At 38.7% G+C, this 25,420-nt stretch overlaps 1 protein-coding gene across 1 annotated transcript; it reads left to right on the forward strand.

Annotated features, from left to right (window-relative positions):
* The first annotated feature begins 1,785 nt into the window (after positions 1 to 1,785).
* rell2 (RELT like 2) lies at positions 1,786 to 13,049 on the forward strand. Its single transcript, XM_039694260.2, has 6 exons — positions 1,786 to 1,987; positions 7,753 to 7,974; positions 8,837 to 8,899; positions 8,999 to 9,062; positions 9,462 to 9,641; positions 11,180 to 13,049. The coding sequence occupies exons 2-6, from the start codon at positions 7,782 to 7,784 to the stop codon at positions 11,865 to 11,867; spliced, it is 1,188 nt and encodes a 395-aa protein (XP_039550194.2). The 5' UTR covers positions 1,786 to 1,987; positions 7,753 to 7,781; the 3' UTR covers positions 11,868 to 13,049.
* Positions 13,050 to 25,420: the final 12,371 nt, after the last annotated feature.

Raw genomic sequence — 25,420 nt, forward strand, 5'->3', positions numbered from 1 at the left:
CCAGTTCTGTCAACACTGCATTGGCTGCCTATTAAACATTGTATAAATTTCAAAATATTGCTGATTACTTACAAAGCACTAAATAGTTTTGGGCCCCAGTACTTAAGCGTGCTCTTAACACATTATAGTCCTTCACGTCTATTGTGATCTCAAAATTCTGGCCAGTTGGTAATACCTATATAAAAATGTATAAGACTGACATGACACTGTCATAAACATGACATAACACCTGTCATGAACATGAAGGAGTCTTTATGAATGTTTATGACTGTTGTCATTAAGTGTCATTCGGTAAATTATGACACTTTTAATGCAAAGTTGACATTGTTTAAAATGTCTTTGTTATGACAACTCGAAATTAACCAAGAAATCATAACCTGTCATCCCAGCCCGATCTCATGAAAGTTCGTGTCTATGGCACGAATGTCATTTCTCGTGGCATTTATACGCCAAAAACAGTTTTTGCGTGTATTTGGCACGCGATTTTCGCGTACATATGATACGCACTTTTTTGCGTATAATACGCACGAACTCCCCACCCCCCTCCCCCCTAAACCTAACCCAGGGTTTTTTAGTGCGTACCATATACACGAAAAAAACACTTTTGGCGTATAAATGCCACGAGAAATGACACTCGTGGTATAGATACGCATCTTCATGAGACTGTGTTGGTCATCCTGACATCTTTATAACTAGTCCAACGTGTTCCACTTTACTTGAGGTCAGAGGAAATATTAACTGAAGTAAAAGCATTTGACAGTGTAATATCCCTTAATGACATCTTTATAACTAGTACAATGTGTTCCACTTTACTTGAGGACAAGTAAAATATTTATGACACAGTTATAATGGTGTCATGACAACCAAAGTTAAAACCAACCATAACATATGAAAGGGTAATGTAATGTTAACACAAAACTAAATAACTTCTTTAAGTTTGATAATTAGACCTGTTATGACATATTTGTGACAGGTTATGATTTCTTGGTTAATGTCAAGTTGTCATAACAAAGACATTTTGAACAATGTCAACTTTGCATTAAACGTGTCATAATTTACCGAATGACACTTAATGAGAAAAGTCATAAACATTCATAAAGACTCCTTCATGTTCATGACAGGTGTTATGTCATGTTTATGACAGTGTCATGTCAGTCTTATGCACACCCCTTCAAATAAAGTGTTACCAAAATGTACTGCCGGCAGTAGATCCTTTTCCTATTGAGCACCTCTGGAACAGTCTTCCAACCATTGTCCAGAAAGCAGACACACTCTGTCAGTTTAAATCTAGAAAACACATCTCTTTTACCTGGCATTCACATAGAACATTAGACATTTCTTTTATTCATATAAGTTAATTGTTTATTAGGCAGCATTATAGATTAGGTCAGCCGGAACCAGGAACACTTCCTACAACACTCGATGTACTCGTTACATCATAAGGAGAATGGCATCTACGCTAATGTTAGTCTTTCCGTTTATTCCAAGGTTTACTGAAGTCAGCCGGATCCGGGCCGTATCCAGATCATACGGTGAACCTGCGCCCATACACGACCACAACGCATCCCTGAAGTGCCAGCCTCATCAGCCCTGAGAAGGTCAGAGTCATACCGCCAAATTTTAATTATCAACTTTAATTGCTATTTATTCAATAGAATTTCCTTATCATTTTAATTGTCTTAGCGTGTGTTCTCGACTTAATGGACCTGACAGAAATAAAGTCATATCGCTATCTGGGATGGCATGAGGGTAAGAAAATTGTGAGAGAATTTTCAAGTTGTGGGTGGAGTGTCCCTTTAATGTAATAATCCCTTGCAAAAGTTAAAGACCTGTTCTACAGTGGAGCTGAATCCACTATGAGAGCATTTCACGTGTCGTCTTCCTTTAAATATGTGGACTGCAGCTCTTGATTCCAGCTGCTGCTGTTTCAGCTTCAGTGTCATCTTGGAGGCATCATAAGCGCATCCCTTGCCTGTCAAAAGCTTTGGTGAGTACCGTATAATGTTCTTGTTTCGAAAATATCGCGATTGTAAAGGTAGCAGTGGCTATGTCATGTGATCTCTGACTTTCTCAGTTTTGAAGGTTGTTATATAGGAAATATAAAGGCGACAGTAATCAGGAAACAAATAAATCAAAACGTCGCGTTTATTTTATAAGTGTTTACCCGAGCGTGTGAGCATCAGTTCACATGGGTACCCGTGTTTAGTCTACGTGAAGATGAAGATGAAAATAACGGAATGTAACAGAACTCGAAACTCCCGAGACTCTTTTCTGAACTATTTTTAACTTTGCACGCACTTCGAAAATGCGCCAGAAAACAAACAAAACTGGTTACTATTAATGATAAAAACATTCATCAAAATAATAATAAACAGAATGGTTGTGATTGTCGCATTTGACAGTCTTTGTAGGTATATTAACTACTTGCAGTGAATCGAGCAACCCATTTATTTTGATCCTCAAAATAACGATTTTCGCTATGTCTTGCTAGTCAAAGTTGCTGATATGTGGGATCCTCCTCTGCCCATATAGAAAGTGAGTGCATTGATAATAGGCTATTCTCCTTTCGTCTGTTTTATTATAACTGATACAGATGTGCAGTTTAATATAGCCTAGTATTATAATAAATTGCATGATTTATTTTCCATAGTGTTCATAAGGTAATTCAGTAGTTGATTATAAAGTTGAATTCTTCATGTAGCCTATGCAGTTCCACAGAGTGTCTCTGCACTATTTTCATTGCCATGCATTTCATGAATATAAAAATGTTCTATTCTTGTTGTTGCATGCATATGATAAGTACATTTTGCCATCTTATGTTAGTCTTATGTTAAAAAATATTTTTGATAAGTTAGATGCATGTAGGCAGGATATGTACATGTTTTGTTTACAACTGATCTAAGTAAACCAGTGTGAAAAGACTGAATGCATTGCATTTGAATGCATTTGAATTGCAGTTGGGTATAAAGGCTGCATTTTGTAGATCAGGTTTCAATGATGTGAGGATGAGAATAACCCATGCAGTGTCATCAGTGTGCGTTTGGATGTGGAGGTCATGAGAATGCTGAGTCATACTGCAGAGTAGCTCTCTCATGGTTAGCGTTCCTCTGTATTGAACAGTGGCCATGCTTTGTAAGTTAATCCAATGTCATGACTAATTCAGCAATCTCCACAGAATGACTTTGAGCCAGATGATGGTTACTGGTATAACGTTATTTTATTATTTACCTGATGCTAATAGAGGTAATGCACTGATATCACTTTCCCGCCGGATAATGCCCTCTTAGGACTGAGTGGCAAATTGGCTGCCGGCCTGGCGCTAGTAGGGAAAACTGCAATAACTAGAGTAAAACAAATTATTACGTGCTTAAAGGAATAGTTCACACAAAACTGAAAATTCTGTCATTAATTACTCACCCTAATGTCATCCCAAACCCATAAGACTTTCGTCTTCACGTTATATGATAAGGCTGGTTCCATTCAAAAGTCATCCTTACCATGAAAAAAATAAGTTTTTACCAAAAGAACAAAACCCTTTATAAGTTATAAGTATAAAGTAAGTATAAGTCAATTTAGGTCTGCAATATACTGTATTACTGTGCTGTAAAATAAAATTGCCTTGTTTATCCACCACAAATATGGTTAGCAACAATGCTAAAATTACATTTGCAAAAAACCATATTTCATTGTTTCAAAAGAGGGATCAAAGACTTTATTTTAACATTAAGCATTTTGCAGAAAGATGGAGGCATGTCTGAGAAATAAATATACTCATTTTGTGATGGTGATGACGCTCAGTGCTCTGTCACGACGCTCTGTGCGCTGTCACGTCCTTAACGTTTTAAAGATTAAGTTTATATAATATAATTATAAATACAAATAAGTTGAAACTTTATAAACTTGCACGCTTTGCGATAAATGCGGTTAAGGTTTACACTCGGCAGGTTTTCTATGTACAACGTTCTCAATTTAATTCATAATCCCATGAACAACGCGTAATGGCTATTGTGTTATTACAAGCTGTGTACAGATAGCGTTCGTATATCTTACTAAGTTACTCTACCCTTCCAGTACATACAAAGATAGATCAAAGTGACATTACGTTAACCAACCATTCAGAAATGTCCTGTTCGAGCCTTAATTGTCGAACTTCTTTGGGCTGTCATCTTGTACCAGGTCCGAATCTGGTTCAAACTGATACGGTTGCACATGTGTCCTTGGAGACTTCCGTTGCCATTCTTTCTCCAAAATATACCCTCAAATGTTGTCAAGGCAACACTCCATGTGTGTTGTGTCAAAACTCCCAACAGAACAGGGGGTGAACAGGAAAAGCTCATTATCATTTAAAGACACATGCACTTAAATGCCGTGCTGACCAGGTAAAATGTGTTTTCTTACAATACTAATGAGAATTTTAATTAAAGTATATTGCAGACTTTTCATTTAGACCCTAAAGACTCATATTAACTTTCAGTAAATTGGTATTAAATGCATTTTCTGATAATGTTTTTCTGAGAAGTATTTACAGCACTGCGCAACACGAGAATTAACCTCACTGGTTTTTGAGCAAAGCTCAAACGTGCTGCGTAACACGAGAATGAACCTCATTGGTTCTTACAAAAGCTCAAACGTTCTGCGTAACACGATAATGAACCTCATTGCTTCTTGCAGAATCTCAAACGTGCTGCGTAACACGAGAATGAACCTCATTGGTTCTTGCTGAAGCTCAAATGTGATGCGTAACACGAGAATGAACCTCATTGCTTCTTGCTGGAGCTCAAACGTGCTGCGTAACACGAGAATGAACCTCATTGGTTCTTGCTGAAGCTCAAACGTGCTGCGAAACACGAGAATGAAACTCATTGCTTCTTGCTGAAGGTCAAACGTGCTGCGTAACACGAGAATACGGGCGGGCTTTTGTCTCTACTACTCCCGAACCGAATTCATCAGAAATTACTTTGCAAGTTACTTGCTAGGGATGCTAGGAAGTGATATTCAGATTGCTACATTTTTAATGATTACAGTAGCTAAAACAGCTAAACTTCAACATTTTAGCTGTAAAATGCCACATGCAGTAGCTAATATTAAGAAATATGCTGTGATTTTACTTTTAAAAATATTGGTAACATTACAATTAATGCTTACAAACTTTGAAGATTTTGAATACAGAAGTTACATATGTAATGGTGTAGCTTATTTTCTTTTAAATGTGGTATTATTATTTGTGCAGTAGCTAAGATTAATTACTGCATAAATTAATTAAGATTATTAAGTAATAACTTAATTTTGAGACAGCATGGAATAGATTATATAAAATGCTGTTTGCTATCATTTGGATGATATAGTATCATGAGCCACAATTAAAGTCATGTGACACTCATGCCAGGCAGCAGGCGTTATTGTTGTTGTTGTCGAGTTTCCGTGTGCCGATTGCTTTGGGCTGGGCCTAGTCAAAGTCCAGGGCCGTTTTTCAGTCTTAAAGAGTTAAAGGGCCTTGAAACACATACTTCAAGTCCATATGACTACAGTGGTTCAACCTTAATGTTATGAAGCAACGAGAATACTTTTTATGCGCAAAGTAAAACAAAAATAACGACTTTAACAACAACTTCTCTTCCGTGTCAGTCTCCTACGGTGATCACGTTGGAAACACAGTGCAGCGCTTCCAGGTTCTACGCCAGAACGCCGTGCTCCTTATTTGCCAACGCTGTTCATGTGATCACCATGAGACGTGTGTGTGTGGTGCTGACGCAGGAGATGGCCAATAATGAGCAAGCGTTCTGAACTAGAACCCAGAAGCATGAGATGCCCGTTCCAGCACTGCTGGCCCCTCCCAGGCTCCCTGAGCTAACGGCACTTCCCTGGCTTCCTGTCCTGCCTATCCCACCCCTGGCCACCCCCTTCTAAAGCCCCTCCCCTGTTGGACTTATTACGGCACGAGGACAGTCCTTCTGGGTGGGAGTACTTCCATCTACTGTCGCGTTTTGAGTTTGTTTGTTAATGTTTTTTTTTCTGTTTTATTGTTGTTTGAAGTGGTTGTTCATGGTTGTGTTTCCTCTGATGGAGCTGCGTCATCCAGACGCAAATACGGCAACGATGATCCCCACGCCTCTGTTCTAGCTCTCCAGAGCAAATACAGTGCGGTGAATCTCTCAATGAATGCTCGATCAACATAAAAAAAGATGTCCGCCAACAGGTTTTCGATTTTGACGTGCGAGACACGCGTAAATTTCGCTTCAAACGTTTGATTTTACGTGCATCAGTTTCTCTCTTGACACGCGAATTAACACAAAGTGGTCAAGCGTCAAACTAGACGCGGTAGACGCGAATTTGACGCTCTATTCGCGTCCGTTGTGAACGTAGCATTACGGTTCTTACAACCACTCTGCACAGTCTATGGCCACACATTCCGTGGTCAATTGTTTTTGATTAATGAGCACTAAACTGGTTAATTGACTATTTTGCCACATAGATGTGCCAGTTTCGGGTCTCTTATTATTAGGGTTGGGTATCGTTTTAATTTGAACGATTCTGATTCCGATTCCGATTCCTTGTTTCGATTCCGGTTCCTAACGATTCTCGATTCCGATTCTTTTAAGAGGCAGGGTCAAAAAAGTTTAACTAACCTTGCTAACCAACGGTCTTTCTGAAGGAAATAATCCTTTCTGAAGGAAATACTCCTGTCACAAATACTCCTTTTGTCACAAATTTTGCATTTTGCCGAGATTTCGTTATTTTTAGAAAAGTGAAGCCACACTTTGGATCGCCGACGTAAGGTACTATTGTTCGACACGCGCGGTTATGGCAACACTTCCCGTAGACGCTTCTTTGTTGGTGTTGTTCAGCGGTTTCTTCTTCCTTTTTGAACGATTCCGGAAAAAACGAAAAGTTAGTCCCGATTCCAATCGATACTCGATTCTCGATACCCAACCCTACTTATTATTCACTACTCTTTTTGTTATTAATATTTGTTATTTTATCTTTTGCAACGTAGCCATAATGGAGAAACATAAAATAAAGCGGTAAAAAGACATCTGTGTGGCTTGAAGCAAGCACTCAGTAAATCTGACTGAATTAGAACCGTTTAAGCAACTATATTTGTTATGTTGATTACATTTGTAACAGTTATCAATGGGTGAACAAAGAATAACAATAGCCATTATTAAAGGAAATACAGAATACAACAGAAGAATTTCTTTCAATGGTGTTGCAGTCATACTGTTGCCCTCCTTTTATGCTGCTGTGAAAAACAGACCTTTAATTTGTTGACCCCTACACAACCTCATAGGATATAGAATTTTTGTATGATTCCCTTACACCCCTCTGACTGGTATGTTTATGGGTGAACTTTTTATGCTAGAATTTTATAATGCAGGGAGATTTGGTGATACATTTGACAAACACATCACATAGAAACTGGAATAAACTGGAAAACCCTATATCAATCCAGTTGCCAACAGAATGAGAAATGTGTTGCAGGCTGTTGAAGTTGCAACATATATCAGTTTCTGAGTGAAAACAGAGGGTGTGGGCCAAGCTCCTCTCACCACATGCCTGGATGGCAAGATAAAGGTACTCGCTGACAGGAAATATACCCTGATGGATCTGAGTGGCTGATTATCTCTCTAAGCCAAGAGAGTCAGATGCCGTGACAAATACAACTTTCTCAATGCTGGAGAGAAAATAGTTTTAGGTTGTGTGAGCATTACGTGCTGTATAAATGTAACTGGCATCCTTTTGTCCAATTTGCAGCCAACTGCCTTTGCAAAGAAGACAGTGGGATGACAGACGAAGAGATACCCAATGTGGGTGATCCCCCTCCAACATACATAATCTTCCTCCTTGTCTTTTTCTTCTTCATCACTGGCCTCCTGGGTTTCTTAATCTGTCACTTATTGAAGACGAAGGGCTACCGCTGTGAACTGGAAGAGGATCAAGTAAACTGTGAAGACAAACCGGGGACAGACAAAGATGGCAAGTCATTTCAGCCTTTGTTTTTACAAAAATATGCATATGCTTTATACAAAATATGGTAATAAATTGTTACCCCAAATCCATACTGTTTAAATATAGTTTCTTATCTTTTTATTTCTTGTGTCTTTATACCATGGAGGTTTTATTCATTTCCAAATTCCTGGCCTCATACATAGTCATTCTTAAAACCCTCACCATCACTTTTTTATTATTATTTTCCTGTATAATCTACTCATATTGTCCAAAAATAAGCATTATTTTTCAATAGACGACTCACCCAGACACACACAAATGTCTGCCTACCGTAACTGCTATATTATAATAATAGACTTATTTAAAAAGATCAGTGCAAAGAGAGAAGATCACTTTCTCAAGAAATAAAACACAGTACATCGGCGACAATTCTTGACCTTAATAAAACATGGTGGTGTAAAAAAGGTAGATGGTGTTTGCACAAGAATAAATAGCAAGAACATATTGCTCTAAATGTAGACTATATGAGAAATAGTGGGAAAAGTTAGTTACAATAACCTTTGCCAACAATGCTATTTGCACTGTTTAATTGCATTAAATAGACACTGCCATAAGACAAGAGATTGCAAACCGAGTAGCAAGATTGCACATAATACTCATTTTACACTTTAACAATAAAGTGTCAATGTAAGGATATAAATACTTTTTGACAGTAACAAGCTGTTCACAATGGCAATACAAAAATGTATTAATACATTCTTACAAATAGCCCCTTTAAACTGAACAAAAACACATTAAGAATTTGGTTAGTTCATCAAATTTGTAATGACATTATTGTCATTACCATAATTATGTTTACCATAAAATTAGAAAACTGTTTTTTGTCCAGATGAATCAGAAGACAGCCAAGACACTGTGGAACAGATTCTGAAATGCATCATTGAAAATGAAGGTACAGACAATTTGTTCTGTTCTGTTCTGCAGTATTTACTATTGTATTTGTCATGTATTTAAACAATTTTCTCCACTTGTTTTGCTATTTTTGTCACAGCCAATATGGAGGCCTTCAAAGACATGTTTACTGGGCAAAACGTTTGTGAACATCAAGATCCACGGTATAATCATTACATTTGTTATTTTTGGATATTTCTTTTTCTCTATAGTGTGTTAAATATAATAATATTTGACTCAAAGAGGAGATATCAACTTTGTATTAATATGTTTCATGATATGATGTGAACTGCCAACATTGAGATTATTTAAGATCTTCCTGTTTGTTTTCAGATATTTTAGTTTGTAAAGTATAAAAGACTAATTTCTTTTAGTACATACCTCACAATGATGCAGGACAAGTAAAGCAATGTAGATGTGTAAATTAGTTTACATTGCTTTACTTGTCCTGCATCGTGAGGTACGTATGTGGGGCCAATGACCTCTGAACTAATCCAAATGTAATTTGACAAAAAATGTTACAGTTTTACCAAAAATTAAAAAAAAACATGTTTTCTGACCAGGTTACCTCAGAAAGATGGTGCAAGTGGTCTTCCCCTTCACCATCATACAGTTCATCTTGGTGGTGAAATCAGCTCTTGTGTCCACTGTATGCAAGAACGTTTATTAAAAACACGGCGCAAAAGCCGTGTGGCTAGAAGCAAAGCTCGGCTAGCGGAGCAGACTGTGCTTTCTGTGGGAAGGTGAGGATCTGTTATCTGTTATTATATACCAGTCAAAAAGTTACGGTAATGGACACACTCATTCTTTATTACTGTTCCGTATTTAGAATAATGTTAAAGTCCTTACAGTAGTTCCCATGTATGCTAAAATTTTTAAAATATTAGTTGGATGACAAAATAAGAGTATCTGCGATAAAGATAAATATTTCATTTAATATACATGTACTCTTAATGTCTAATATGGTTTTGAAAAACTTTAACTTCCGGTTTGTTGCAACTGAAAGCAACTTACACTGGCATATCTTAAATATGTCAGTGCCTGTGTTTTGTGTCAAGTCAAGATGCACACCAGTAATGTTTTAAAGGAACATTTATAAAAGTGACTTTTATGTCCTAATTAAACTAAGCTATGCCCTTTCTGTAAAACCAGGCCTAAATATAATTTCAAATGGTGAGGGCTGGCCTGTTCACATCCATTCGCATATTGCCTTGGCAAACAAAAAATGTTTTTTTTAAACAATATAACCCAATTCACAGTTTTATGTGAACGATTAGGAGGATGATTTTCAGATCATTGTGAAGAAAAAACTCTAGGCAACAACATCAATTAGTCAAAAGTCTTGTGGACCCATATTTCGTGTTTTGTGGCCTTATTTCAGTTTTTTCAATAACCACGCACAAACAATATTCTCTCAAAAATACAAACATGTACATACATGTTGCTCACATATTATGGTAGCCCTGTTTGTGCTAAAAAGAGTGTAATTTCACCTGTGCCGTTAATATATTTATAAGCACTGAAAAAAGTACAAATGTCAGGGTATGTCAGAATATCTCAAGGACCCCAAATACACCTTGGTCCTCAGGGGGGTTAAGTAAAATTCGAAAATTAAGATCACACGTTAGTTTTGTGTTCAGTTCTCACTATTAACTAACTATTACTGTAACTACGACTTTTGCTTTAATAAACTAGTAATTACTACTCATTCATGTTAAATTTAGGTATTGGGTAGGATTAAAGGATGTAGAATATGGTCGTGCAGAAAAAAGCATTAAAATGTGCTTTATAAGGACCAATAAACAGCCAGTATCCTAGTATGCATGCTAATAAGCAACTAGTTAATAGTGGGAATTGGACCCTAAATTACAGTGTTAGCAAAACTAATAACATGTTTCCCTTCCCTACAAAGACCAGATGAGAACTGGCCCACCGACTGACCTTGGTTTCTCCCAGGTTTTTTTTTTTTCCTCCATTCTATTACTTGATAGAATTTGGGGTCAGTGCGACTGCAGGCTTTAGCTTGTTTACTTGGGATTTAAAAGACATTTAATATCTAGCAATCAATTTGACTGTACTGATATCAGATGCTAACAACATTTGAATTGATTTCAACTGAATAATGAGAAAAGTCATTTCATAGCTGATAAATTCTGAATCACTGTTGTTACTGTGAAGCTGCTTTGGATGGAAGATAAGACTAGAATTAAGATTTGTGCTATTTACAATATGTACAGAATACACCCAAGCTAACTTAACAAATACTTACCTAAATTCACAGGTTTCGTGTCACCCACATGGAGAAGAGAAACAGCCTGCAAGGTTCGATCAATCTTTCTGCCTCTAAGCCAGGAAACACGTCCAATGACACAACGCTCTCTGATAGCAAGACGGGATTTAAAGACACTTCCAAAAAACCTCAGGAGGAATACAACATCCGTAATATGTTCAAAGACTCTGGAGCAACCAACGGCAAAGTCCTGAATGTTGGCAAACGGAAGAAGAGTGTCACATTGCTTAGCTTTTTTAAGGGTGCTGATCCTGTGGATACCAAAGGGGTAGCAGACGTGATTGAGGACGACAAGGAGGGGTCAAGCACAGCGGATCAGTTATCTGTCTCTCTGGGAGAAGGCTTGAGCTCCGTTGCACTGTCCCCCACTGATGAAACAGCTTTAGATGAAAATGCAAATAAAGGTTCAGGTAAATTAGAGAAGACCAGCCTAGAGAACGAAAAGGCTGATGAAGCGACTTTAAATGTGAAATCGCATGACAAATTAAGTACAAACACAACAGAGATAGTTGGGGATAGTTCTAATGACTGCTCTAGATTTGTGGTGGTACGAACTACGGAAGAAACCGTCATCCCACCTGCAGCCGCTGTGGACCATAGAGGAGATGAAACGACAAAACTCAAGGACATTAAGACTGGCCAAGTTAGTCAGGAGAGTACAGACAATCAGCAGATATGATTACAGCATCATAGCCCTACAAGCATAACATTATACAATTATCAGATGGTCAGACAGTTGTTTATTAAGAACAAGACTCATGAAAAATGACACTGCTTTTACCAAAAATAGCCCTTGTTCTCAATTAATTGCATTTTAAATCTATAAATATGATGGGCTTAATTGAAAAGCAATGCCTATTAAAATATGTCGACAATTTGTTGTTTTTCTTTTCGCATCTTTAGAAAGCAGCTTTATTCATTGGGAAATCACAGCTCATATTAAAACAACATGTTATAGAGGGAATGCATTGACACGTGACTTTCCCGCCGGAACAACCCCCCTCAGCCTGACCGAGTGGCAAAAGATCTGCAATTTTTTTCAATTTAAACTAAATGTTGGACTCAATATAGTGTTCCTTACAACTAACTAAAGATCCAGTGATCCATGGATATTGACATGCAGCCAGGAATCGTGTTGCCTGACAATTTATATTTGCCTGATTTCGACACCGGGGACACCGAGACCTAAACATAAAGCAAATTTGCCTGTGAACGCTTTATATAAATATATAGGTAGGTCTAAATCCGGGTGACCACTTAAATCAGTGTTATATATAACCTATATATATATCATATTGTCCAGCCGTAAAACTTTATACGTTTTTTTGGTCAGTGTTTATTAAAAAAACATCCAATAATGCAGAATATGCAATGATAAATATTTAATTGATGAGTTGTTAATGTATATAACAATACAAAATATATGGGTATGGTTTTACAGCTAAATTCAGCATATTGACACAAAATGATAACTGCAAATCCACCTTTCGCTGACTGGAGTCCAGTTGTTTCTGTGAATTGCTGCGATCCATTTGCTCCTCTTTCTATAGGAGTCTGTAAAAATATACCTCCGATGTTTTGTCAAATCTAGTTGTAGGCCTACAGTCAATCGCAAAGCTCTTTCCCACTTTATTTGTGTGTGTTGTGTTTGTTTTTCGCGGCATTCACGCTGAACACATATACAGCCTCTCAGTCTTTTTGCCACTCACTGTGAGGAACTACAGGCACTCCGGCCGACGGTGACGTCACGCGTGTCATGTGTCCTTGTATACAAGACTGCAAAAAAGACTGGAAGTTATGCAGGTCGTCCATGAATAGAATGTATTTATAAAACTATACGAACATTTCTGATTATTAAAGACATTTCACCACTCATGGCTTCATCAATTGTGGAATAGTGGGTTTTCCCAGACATTGAATGCCAAAATACATTTTATGTCATGGGCTGAGGAATTGGCTGAAATGTCTGCCCAGATAGCAAACTGACATTGAATCAACGTGGAAATATGACATCGAAACAACGTTGATCTGACATTGTTTTGCTCATCGAATTAACGTTGAACCAACGTCAGACGCGTCATTCTTTCAAAACTAACGGAAAATCCACTTGAAATCAACGCGTTGTTTCAACGTTATGAAAGCAAACCAATTTTCGATTGTCATTTAGCTTTGAAGAATGCCGCTTCAACGTTAATTCGATGAGCAAAATCAACGTTGTTTCAATGTCACGAGAGTTTCCACGTTGATTCAATGTCAGTTTGCTGTCTGGGTGGGTTTTAAAAGTTTTAAAAGTCTTCATTGAACAGAAGAGACTCGTCAAATTATATAATTGCCTAATCATCAGTAAACACCAGCAATTTTGGGGAGGTGGAACCCTGTCCAATTTTTCATTTTAATTTGGAGCAAGGGATACAGTATGGAGAAGAAGTCTCAGCTCAGTCTGTCTCACTATGACAATCTGATGCATATTGCATACAAAACTGGAAAACACCTTTTCATTCTATCATTATCTACTTAACTGTTTTGCCAAGTTAGTAACAAAATAATTGTGTAGATATTTAGTTTTGTTTGAGATTGTCGTTCAATTATTTAAAAACATGAATAATACAGCCCATTCTCACCCCCAAGGCGTCACCTAACTGACCTTGGGAAGCATTTTGAACATGCTTCAATATCTGACGCTTTAGGCGCCCTTTAGCATCAGTTAGATGACGCCCTAGGATCGCGTGTAACCCTACCCCCACCCCAGACCTAAACCTAACCGCGATCATCCACCTGACGCTTTCCTTTAGCGTCAGTTTGATGACGCCGTAGGATCGCGTCATGTAACTGACGCTAAAATGTAAAATATTGAAGCATGGTCAAAGGTGACGCCTTGGGGTGAGAATGCGTTGAATAATAGCATAAAGTCCTGGGGTGTTCCAACTGACAGATGTAACTTAAGTGCTTTTTCAAGCATTAGTTGTGTTAAATATGAACTATAAATGTAGGTTTTTGACATACATTTTGGTTGTAGACTGATAAATTTTTTTTTTTTCTCAAAAATTGCTACAACTGTACTCAGTTTACCCTATGTTTGACATTTTTCCTTGGTTTCCATTGAGTTTCTTTTTTTTCTCCATGTCAGTTGTATGTTTTCCATGTATGTTTTTGAGAATAGAAAATAAAATATTAAAAATAAAATAGTTTCAGCCAGCTCTGTTACAGTGCTCAATGGTACAAATTTACTAACATTTGATGACCTATAAATAATGCTTCAGAATTGTATATATTTTGCATACATGTCAAAATAATTTCATAATAATTTTCATTATTATATGAATCAGCTGTTACAACCATTCCCTTGAATGGGTGACTCAACTCACTCATTAAGTCAGTCAGCGTGTCCAAAATCACTTACTGTAAGTATTACATTTGTGACCGTCAAAAAAGGTAATTCTATAAATGAATGTTTGGATGTAATACATCTGTTGTCACAGTCATGTGACCTAGGGCATCAGTTACGTTGCTTCACCGCCAATCACAAATCTTCTTGTGGCTTCATGATAGAAACTTTCATTGGAAAGTTTGTTCATCAGATGCACACTTCAGAATTTCCCCGACAGTAATGGGTCATCTGAGTAGTTTTTGCTTACTGTTTGATGAATACTGTGAATTCAAAAATTCTAATTGAAATCTATTCTGCACACATACTGCTTTTTGCCTACTAAAGTAGTCATATTCGGACACTTGTAGTCACTTGCCACCACCTACAGGCTTTTTTATTTCATATTTAAATAAAATATTTATTTTATATTCAATAAAAAAGCAGCTTGATTAATTCAAATCATTCACCTATTTATCGAGGTTTTAATTGCAGTTTAAATGCATACATTACACACATATGCATGATACATTCTGTGTAAATGCAAGTGATTTTAATTTGTATTGACAGGATTGCTGCTGCTGCTGAGTTAGTTTGCATCTGTAAGCTTTGTATATCTTTCTGTTTTGAATCATTGATTACTTTCATTCTCTATAGACGAGCGGGCAAAACACCACTCATCTGTTCTGATTACAACATCAAACAGGTTCCCCCTTCTCAGTGAAACACCCACTGTTGAATCCTGTAGAAAGTCCCCTAGATATTAGTGATTCTATTACACGGAACGTGAAAATAGAGACACCACCCAGATAGCAAACTGACATTGAATCAACGTGGAAATATGACATCGAAACAACGTTGATCTGACATTGTTTTGCTCATCGAATTAACGTTGAACCAATGTCAGACGCGTCATTCTTTCAAAACTAACGGAAAATCAACTTGAAATCAACGCGTTGTTTCAACGTTATGAAAGCAAACCAATTTTCGATTTTCATTTAGCTTTGAAGAATGCCGCGTCTGACGTTGGTTCAACGTTAATTCGATGAGCAAAATCAACGTTGTTTCAATGTCACGAGAGACGTCGTTTCCACGTTGATTCAATGTCAGTTTGCTATCTGGGCAGCCACCATAATTGCAGAGCACCTGACATCAAAGGCGCTGACATTAAAGGAGAACTCCGGCGCAAAATGAACCTTTGGTCTAATAAAACTTTTGTACCTAGTTAAGCGTTCTCTGAGATTTGTTTTCATGATAATCAAATGTAAAGAGTTTAATCACTAAAAAATCTTTAGCGTATGACGCTGGTAATGGGGGCATTTACTAAGTAAAAATAAATTGCTATTTAATACCACTAACAAGGCTCAAAATAGCCCCACACTAACACAGTAACATAATGTGACATAGTCCCTACGTGCAAAACGAAGCATTGAGAACTTAGTAAGTGTACAGACCGTTTAATAAGAAGATCCTTTATAAAGAATCCACTTCATGTATACACAGCAGGATCCATCTTTGCAAAACAGTGAACACCACGAACGATGTGCCAAGTGAGCTGAACTGTATGAAGTTCAGCGAACTTCTGAACTGTATGAACAACGTTTGTGGTTTGACTTGTCGAGACTGTTTTCTCCTGCCTGTCTACACGAAGTGAACTGTCTTTATAAAGGATCTTCTTATTAAACGGTCTGTACACTTACAAGGTTCTCAATGCTTCGTTTTGCATGCAGGAATTTTATGTTACTCATTATGTTACTGCGTTAGTGTGGGCTTTGAGCCTTTTTAGTGGTTTTAACTAGCGATTTCTTTTTACTTATTATATGCCCCCATATACTAGTGTTATACGTTAAATAGCTTTAGAGATAAAACTCTTTACATTCGATTATCATGAAAACAAATCTCAGAGAACGGTCGACAAGGTACCAATGTTTTATTAGGGGGGTGAGTGCGATTTCACTTTTTTGATTTTAAGTAGTGTGTAATGTTGCTGTTGGTGCATGAACAGTATCTGCAAAGTTGCACCGCTGAAAGTTCAGTGTAAGCGGAGTTATCGTCTTTTAAAAATCAGGAAGTTGAATGCCTACAAAAACGACTCGATTGGGACTACAGCTGGGTTTTAGACGTCACTAACCCACAGATTTGCATCACCCCCTCCGGAATATGCAAAAAAGGGCATGCGCATATTTCAGCAGCTCCAGCTCGTCGAGTGTGTGTTCACCCAGCTGTCAGGTCTTCTGTGTTCGGGCTTCCCACGGACGCTGTACTTCGTCAACAATGGATAGAATTTATGTATGATTATGTTCCTGTAAATGACAATCGTAATCTAGCTCTCTGTGCTGCGCATTTTACGAAAGACAGCTTCCAGAATCTCCACGAGTTCAATGCCGGAATCAAAAAGACACTGTTACTAAAACATGAAGCAGTTCCAACTGAGCAGGGTACTCAGAACAGGGAACTAGAAACAGCATAACATCAAACAACGACCGACACCCAACAACTGAAGCACAGAGGTTTAAATACACAGACAAACAAGCTAAACAAGGTAACAAGGGGGCGTGGTTAATCAGAAACACCTGTGGGAACTCATCAACAAGAAAAACTACAAAGGACTACAAAACATGGCACGGAACAGGAAATAGCAAAAGTTCACACAAGACAAGGGAAACAGACAGGAATCATTACAAATTTCAGATGTAATGTTTTAGTTTTGTCAAATGCCAACGCTGGCTTTATATCCACTTAGTTATGCTATTTTGTGTGTACGACAAATGCGTACAAACATTTTGGACCTGAATTTGTATATGTACTTGTTTTATAAATGTATTTTTCATGTATATATCATCACTTTGTGATGTAAGAACAGGTTCGTTATGTGTGTGATGAAAGGAGACACAGCGTCGGCGAATACTGGGACTCGTGCACTTTTATTTACACAACTCTTTTCACAGCGCGAGGTCGCGCTCAAATAAAGTTAACTCAGAATGTCACAGGCAAGAATAAATAATAGGTGATAATACTCTTCCCACTGAACACAGCTTTGCTGAACACGGTTGCAGTGAAGACTCTTCCCACTGAATACAGCTTTCAAATGTCACGCGTTCGGTAACAGGACTCCATAGGATACGTGCACGAGCTGCCAGTCTCTGTCTCTCAAACTGTTGTGCGCACGGCCCACTTATATGCGCTCTCCTCACGCCAATCACTGAAATCACAGACAGGTGTTTGTCATTTGAACCTGACCCACTTATTCACCGCTCGGCTCCGTCCGTCCGTCCCCGCTCTCCCACAGTCCCACTATAGACTTCACTGAACCAGACTTCGCCCTCCTCGCCACAGGCGTTAAGTATCTGGACAACGTGAGTGAAAGTTTAGCCAATCACAACACACCGGCCCAAACTAACCAATCTGAGCCCACTGCCTGTTTCTGAGGGAGTGGTTTCATAGAATCAGGAAGTCAACCAGTCGTTCGAGGACAGAGGAGAGCGCGGCTAACAATAAAGGTGAAATTTATGAAAAATAAGACTTTTTAAAAAGAAACACCACGAATACATGTTATATTGCACCCCATAAACACAATCATGCAAAGAAAAAAAGCAGTCAACCCCCCCCTTTAATGCTAATCGTAAATTATTACGTAGATTATAATCGTAGATTATTCTTCACGTTGACACTAATGATGTTGAACATCGCCAGTTGGAGATCACTTCTTCCGTACAACTCATCTTAATATTACGGTGCATTTCCCAAAAGCATCATAATTTAAGTAGCACTTGAAAATCATCGCAGATCTACGGGTGCTCTGGAGCAATCGTAAATCCCTAAGTGCATCGTAAGAAGACATAGTTATGAGGTCAGCTGCAGGACAACCGGCAGATTACACCTTTAACTTCATTCAAGTCCGATGTAATTGTTGTGATTATAATATGAGTTTTTGATTGTACTTTATTGTACACTTTATTACTCGTTTTTGTTTTAATTAATTTAGAAATAAAATAGTTAAAAAGGGCAGAAAACAACAAAAAATTATTAAATTATATAATAATTTAAATTTAAATAAAATGAATGAACAAAAAACTAATTATAAAAGATGTAAAATGCTTCAAAGATTGGGCAAATATAATGATGAACTAAAAACTAAAAAAAACCACCCATGTAGCCTATTTCTTAGTTGGCCATCATGTGGTCCCATGCCATCTTTTGTCCTTTTCCTCCTCCACCACCTCTTCATCTTCCTCCCTGTTAAGTATGGACACTTTCATATGTCCTGACTAACAAACATTCTCAAACTCCTGAGATGTTATGGCTGCAGTCTGGACAACTGAAGATAGAGGCTGAGGCCTGGTAGGGTTGTTTGGAGGAATAGGGGATGTGCTGGGGGATGCCAGATTAAACGGATAGTTCCTCTGAGCATAAAGGATCCGACTCAGGCTGAAGTTGAGTATCCCTACTCCTCAATGCATGCCAATACCACCACAAATGCCATCTGAAGCAGTTTTGCCAAGTAGTGACAAGGCCTTTTCTTCCTCTGCTGCAAGAAGGGTGGAATCATTGGTCCCACCACCTGTTTTATTAAATGTTGTCCTCTGCATTGCCCTTTTCCTTTTAGCAAGGCTGGCAAAGTCTTGCCACTTCTTCCTGACCTCCTTCCCTGATCTTTTAATGCCCCTAGTTGCAGTCCGTTTTGTAGCAATATGTGCAGAGTTTTTGATTTGGTTTATTTGAATGACTGCCCTTAAACTTACTAAAAATAATATGTTTATAGAGCTCCACCTCCACTAAAATAACATTAATGCGAATCCCCCCTTTTTGTAAAATGTATTTTCTTCATTTTTGGTTTAGCTATTTTGCTGGTGTCATCTGAGACAGCAGAGAATAGCCATAATAAGCCAAGAGTGTGTAACATTGTCACTGATTCTGTTGTCACAGTCCATTACAAACCAGATAACGTTTACAAAGCCATAGTCAGGTGAGGATCAAGGGACCTTATATATAATATAATGATAGTAATCAGCTGATTGTCTCACAAACGTAACCAGCTCATTACTAGTTCTGTGTATAAATACCCTTCTGTTTTAGGCCTTGTCATGGATTCATCACATATTGTCTGTCAGGGGATACTGGAGAAGAAACCTCAGAAAGCGTCTGGTGGGTAACTCAGTCTTTAATGACAAATTAGGCAAAGCCGCAACAGCCGTACATCAACGAAAAGTTCAATGTCTTAAAGTCCCTGTGAAATCAAAATTGAACCTATTTACTTTGTTAGCGCATATTACTAGTCTTGTGGTGAACAATTAATCCGTGCAAGTAAATATATATTAAAAAAATGTTTTACCTTTGTAATCTTTAATCAAAATCTGAAAAGTTACTTCCGGTCTGGAATGGTTTCTTTTTTTGATGACGTAGGTTTCACAGTTTGGGTGGGGAAACGCTTAATCACTCGCCTCAAACCGTTAGTTTACTATGAGCGAGAGATGGAGAGGAGGAGCGCTACAGTAAAACCCTGCTCTCTGTTCAATATTCCGTTTCACTTGGAAATGCGTCACAGCACTGGAGAAAAGTCGTTTGCGACTTCCGGTTCACGGGGACTTTAAATGCAAACAGAGCAAAGCCGCTTAGGCCCTTTTAACAGAGAAAAGTTCTCCTTAAAGGGGTCATGAACTGGCTTTTTAAATGTTATTATATTGTTGTCTGAGGTCAACTTATAACGTTCGCTTGGTTTTTGCATTCAAAAACATTAAAATGAACAAGTAATAGGCTATTTTGTACCCTGGTTGTGAGCCTGCCTAAAAAACAGTCGGTTTTTATGGGCGTGTCGCACTGAAGACTTGGAAGTAAACACCCACTGCTGCGAGTGGAGAACAGTTTTGCATATTATAATGAGTTTAACTCACCCGTCGGTGTACGTGGGGGAAAACGTCCTATGTTGTCAAATGGCAACCGGATTCGCCCATACATGTTCAATCCAGAGTCCGTGTGTTGCACAATATTCCTGTCAGATCCAATATAGACGGCACAGCACCGTTCTTTACTCTTAATCGGTCTGCAAATCCAGTCTTGTTGACAAAACAATCCTAAGTGAAATGAAGCGAACAGACGACGATGTTTTACCCTCATCAGCTGGAACGTCATTAAAAATAAATTTTATCCATGCAGTCCTATTGGAATCCACAGGAGGCTTATGCAGCGACTGTCTTGCACAACCAGGCACTGCACAATATTCTGTATTGCTCGGTAGCCATCACGAGGTAAGCATGCACATGTATGATACTTATGTGTGTAATGCGCGAATCGGTGGGCGGGGCTAAACCTGCCGTAGTGAAGCAGGCGTTGATCATCTTCTGTGGGGGTGGTGTTTTATCCTCTTTGTCGTCATAGTTCCCCACTTTTAAAAACGAGTCGTTTTTAGAGGCTGTGTCAATAAAAGCTTTTATTGGACTAACAAGGACGTTTTCAGTTCTGAAACTTACAGGATATTCTTATAATATGATGACCTCTTAGATGTCAAAAGCTCAAGGAAAATTTGATTTCTCAGTTCATCGCCCCTTTAAATTCTTGAGAAGCAGAGTGAAGCCAGAGCGGAAGGTCCCAAAGCCTCGGGAGTTAGTAGAGCAGGAAGACAGGTGAGACGTTGCACCCTCAGCGGTAACCCGTGGTGGCTCAGCACTGGACACAGGACAAATCAGGTAACATAACCCCCAAAATAATAAGCAGTACTAGACAGGGCAAGACATGACTGGACTCTTGATCAGTGGATAAAACACAAATACGGCAACATACGTGACGATAGCAATAATCCGACAGAGAAGGGATGAAAGAGAAAGCTAGAAATAGAGAGACTAATGATCAGAGATGGAGAGCAGGTGAGGAGATGAAAGAACGAGGAACAGCTGAAACAGATGAGAGCGCAATGATGGATGAGAGTCAGAGTGTGTGGATGTGTGTGTGTCCAGCAGATGGAGACAGAGAACAGAAAGAGAGAAGGAACCAGGATCATGATATTGTCACTATGAGGTCTGTCTTTCTTGTTTTGTTTCTTGTTTTGTTTCTTGTTTTGTATTTTTAATTGATTATATGGAATATGACCCTTGCCTGGATGACTACGAATGAATAAAACCGGATCTACTCTTTCCTGTGTGTGTAATGGCTCTTTCAGACTGCACGATTTTCAAAGTAGTCAGGTCGCTGCTCTTTTCACACTGCATGACTATCTTGGCCAGCATTCAGTCGCTGCTGTGTTCACACTGGACGATGGATCGGCGACAGAAGGTTTCACACTGCATGACTTTAGAAAAATCGCCGACAGACTCTGTCTAGCTGCACGCAAACTACATTTCACAACAAACACGCGTGAGATATGAAAAGGAAACAACACGCGACACCACACGTGCAAGACCGGAGTTCTCACGTGAGACTTTTTTTTTCGACCCGGTTGTGGTACAGCTGGTGAAACAGACACGAGTGCTCCTGCCAAATTTCTACTAATTTTTCTTCCATTTATTGTGTCCAAATAGACCCAGAAGAAGCTTTTTTTGTTGAAACAATGCCATATCATGTTGATATGTGATCTATAACTCCTCCCCGAACTCCCTGCTGCTCTGTATCTTGCTCTCTCACTGGCTGCCGGTGATCGCCGATGTAGTTTTCAGTCAAAACACTTTTCACACAGCAGGATTTTGAATCGTCGACAGGTCCAGATATTTAGCATGCCAAATATCTCACGGGCGTCGGCGACTCGTCGGTGATTCTCTCAGTTCGCGTCTTTGTTCATTCACACTGCGTGATTGTCACTCGCGTGAACGAGCGCCGATTTGCCTGTGATTTCGGGCATTTGTCGGCGATTTCTCAAAACCTGTCGGCGAGCCAAAATCGTGGCTAAAATCATGCAGTCTGAACTCGGCATTAGTCGCTGCTGTGTTCACACTGGACGATGGATCGGCGACAGAAGGTTTCACACTGCATGACTTTAGAAAAATCGCCGACAGACTCTGTCTAGCACGCTGCACGCAAACTACATTTCACAACAAACACGCGTGAGATATGAAAAGGAAACAACGCGCGACACCACACGTGCAAGACCGGAGTTCTCACGTGAGACTTTTTTTTTCGACCCGGTTGTGGTACAGCTGGTGAAACAGACACGAGTGCTCCTGCCAAATTTCTACTAATTTTTCTTCCATTTATTGTGTCCAAATAGACCGAGAAGAAGCTTTTTTTGTTGAAACAATGCCATATCATGTTGATATGTGATCTATAACTCCTCCCCGAACTCCCTGCTGCTCTGTATCTTGCTCTCTCACTGGCTGCCGGTGATCGCCGATGTAGTTTTCAGTCAAAACACTTTTCACACAGCAGGATTTTGAATCGCCGACAGGTCCAGATATTTAGCATGCCAATATCTCACGGGCGTCGGCGACTCGTCGGTGATTCTCTCAGTTCGCGTCTTTGTTCATTCACACTGCGTGATTGTCACTCGCGTGAACGAGCGCCGATTTGCCTGTGATTTCGGGCATTTGTCGGCGATTTCTCAAAACCTGTCGGCGAGCCAAAATCGTGGCTAAAATCATGCAGTCTGAACTCGGCATAACGTGACACCCGTTTTTGTGTTTCCATTTTTCAAACTTTAGTTAGTGTGTTGCTGTTAAAGCATAAATAATACCTGTAAAATTATAAAGCAAGTTCAATGCCTAGCGAGATATTTTATTTAACAGAAGTCCCCTTTCAAGCTTTAAGTCTCCAGTTTGGGCTACATCATAGACAGTAAAAGAAATGGACAGAGTGATCTCATTGGAACACCTTTGAGACAATTGAAGCCCGTTTTTGGCGATTTTTTTCTTTTTCTTTTAGCACTTCCGTCCCTGACGTGCAGACTCAAACAGAGCTTGACTACGTAGATGTGACGAGAGCAACCCGTCTGTCTTCTAGTGCCGTGGCATGTGAAATCTGAATCATTCCCTTCCAAAACATACAGAGGCGGAAAGTGTGAATAGGAGCAGTCCATGAGCAAGGAGAAGGAAACAATTCTGCTAGGTATTCTGATTAATCATTTTGTCATTTTGCCTCCACGTTTCCCTGATTGCGCGTGAGCTTCTTCTCCTGTCCATATGGTAATCTCTCTATTGTGCGACAGAGAGTCGTGTGGGTATGACGCAATCGTTAGCCTAATTTTACTAAAACTGCTTCTACGGGGCCATAAGCTACAAGGTAATGGAGCATTTTATACATTGTCGTGTTTCTTTAGAAATAAATAAAGGACAAATGGGGTCTTCAAACGCCTCAGATGTAAAGTTATTCGCTGTCAAAGTGACGCCAAAATGAATGGGAGTCAATGGGAATGGTAACGCAAGTGAAGTTCTGCTACAAGATGGCAACTCCCAGCGAGGCTTCAACTCCCAGCGAGGCTTCCTTGGGCTACATTCCTCTACTTCCTTTTTTAATGACATAATTAGAACAGTTTTTTGACTAATCTCCACCCACAGGAATACACAAAAAAAGGGAGCGTGGTCTTGTTGAGCTTCCACGTTTGTCGATAATTCGTCGACAAACCTACACATTGATGTGAGACAGTAATAATTTAATGTGCAGTCACGTAACGATCAACTTTTAATAAATAAATTATTTTAATGCATGGCAACGACGATTTCTTTTACACAACATGGCAGCTTGTAAGGCTATATAGTAAGCCAATAGAAAGATAGAAATATATATAGAAAGCCAATAAATTAATTTTTTATCATACTGTGCTTACATTCAACCATATATATGTTTAATTTTCAACCCATAGATGTCAAAATTACCTTACAGTAAAATTGCACAAGAACATATTTTGCCAGAAATGTGATGATAACTTTTATATACAATAGATGTAAAATGTAAGATGTAACATATTGTTCCTTTATACTTACATGGAGGTACACTATAATTACAGAAACGTATACAATAATTTGGGGTTATTTGTAAGTTGTATATCTGCTTGTTACCCCTTCATTACCAAAAAACGTAACATATTGTTCCCTTATACCTAGACGGAAGTTAGCTATAATTACAGAAATGTACTTACGGTAGAAATATGATGTCACAATATGTCGAACCTTCATAGAAGAAGTGGGTGCCCGCGGTTATGCAGTAGCACTTCATTGCAGTACACAAGATCCAGGGGGCGTAGTTAGATCCAAATCTAAGGGGTGGAGATGGGTAGGATAAGGGGTGGGGTTAGGGATCAGGGGGTGGAGATGGGTAGGATTAGGGGTGGGGTTATGGATCAGAGGGTGGAGATGTGTAGGTTTAGGTATTTGTAAGGCATCCAACTCCTCCCCTTGGATTTCGTGTTCTGCAGATAATGATTATGTAGATAATGTCTCATTCTAAGGTAATAAAAACATTCCGGTTTATTAGGTTTTTTATATACCACTAAAAACATAGCTATGGATGTCATATTGCATTTCTGTTAATAGATAATCATTATATTACACATTGCACCTTTACACCTTTAAATAAACCCACAAGCCAGCTCCAGGGCTTGAAGGGCCTGTTTCGCCTGCTCTACCCTGGTCTCCCGAGCTGCCGGCACTGGCCAGGACACCCAACAAAGACAAAAGCAAAAAAAAAAAAAAAAAAAAAAAAAGAGAGAGAGAGAGGGCTATTACATTAAATAAAATTGTTCACATGAAGAGATGAAAGGCTGTGCAATTCCTACCTGTCCTTATAGCTTTCTAGTAGATACAGAAATCACATTTATTTTAAGACAGGGAAGACAAGTTTACAGTTTAAAAAAAATGCATTTGTGATTTTTTTTAATTAGACCCCACAAACGAAAATATCTGTTTTGTTATTGAGTCTAAATACCCAAATATGTTTCTCATATGTATTGA

This window comes from Pimephales promelas, chromosome 9 (assembly GCF_988280905.1).
Source record: "Pimephales promelas chromosome 9, fPimPro1.hap1.1, whole genome shotgun sequence".
Lineage (NCBI taxonomy): Eukaryota > Metazoa > Chordata > Actinopteri > Cypriniformes > Leuciscidae > Pimephales > Pimephales promelas.

What these genes read in the sequence shown, in the direction of transcription:
- rell2 (XM_039694260.2), top strand. Translation starts at nt 7,782, where the DNA reads ATGACAGACGAAGAGATACCCAATGTGGGTGATCCCCCTCCAACATAC. An exon ending in ACCGGGGACAGACAAAGATG is followed by an intron (nt 7,975 to 8,836) that starts GCAAGTCATTTC and finishes TTTTTTGTCCAG; the next exon opens with ATGAATCAGAAGACAGCCAA. An exon ending in TGTGAACATCAAGATCCACG is followed by an intron (nt 9,063 to 9,461) that starts GTATAATCATTA and finishes TTTTCTGACCAG; the next exon opens with GTTACCTCAGAAAGATGGTG.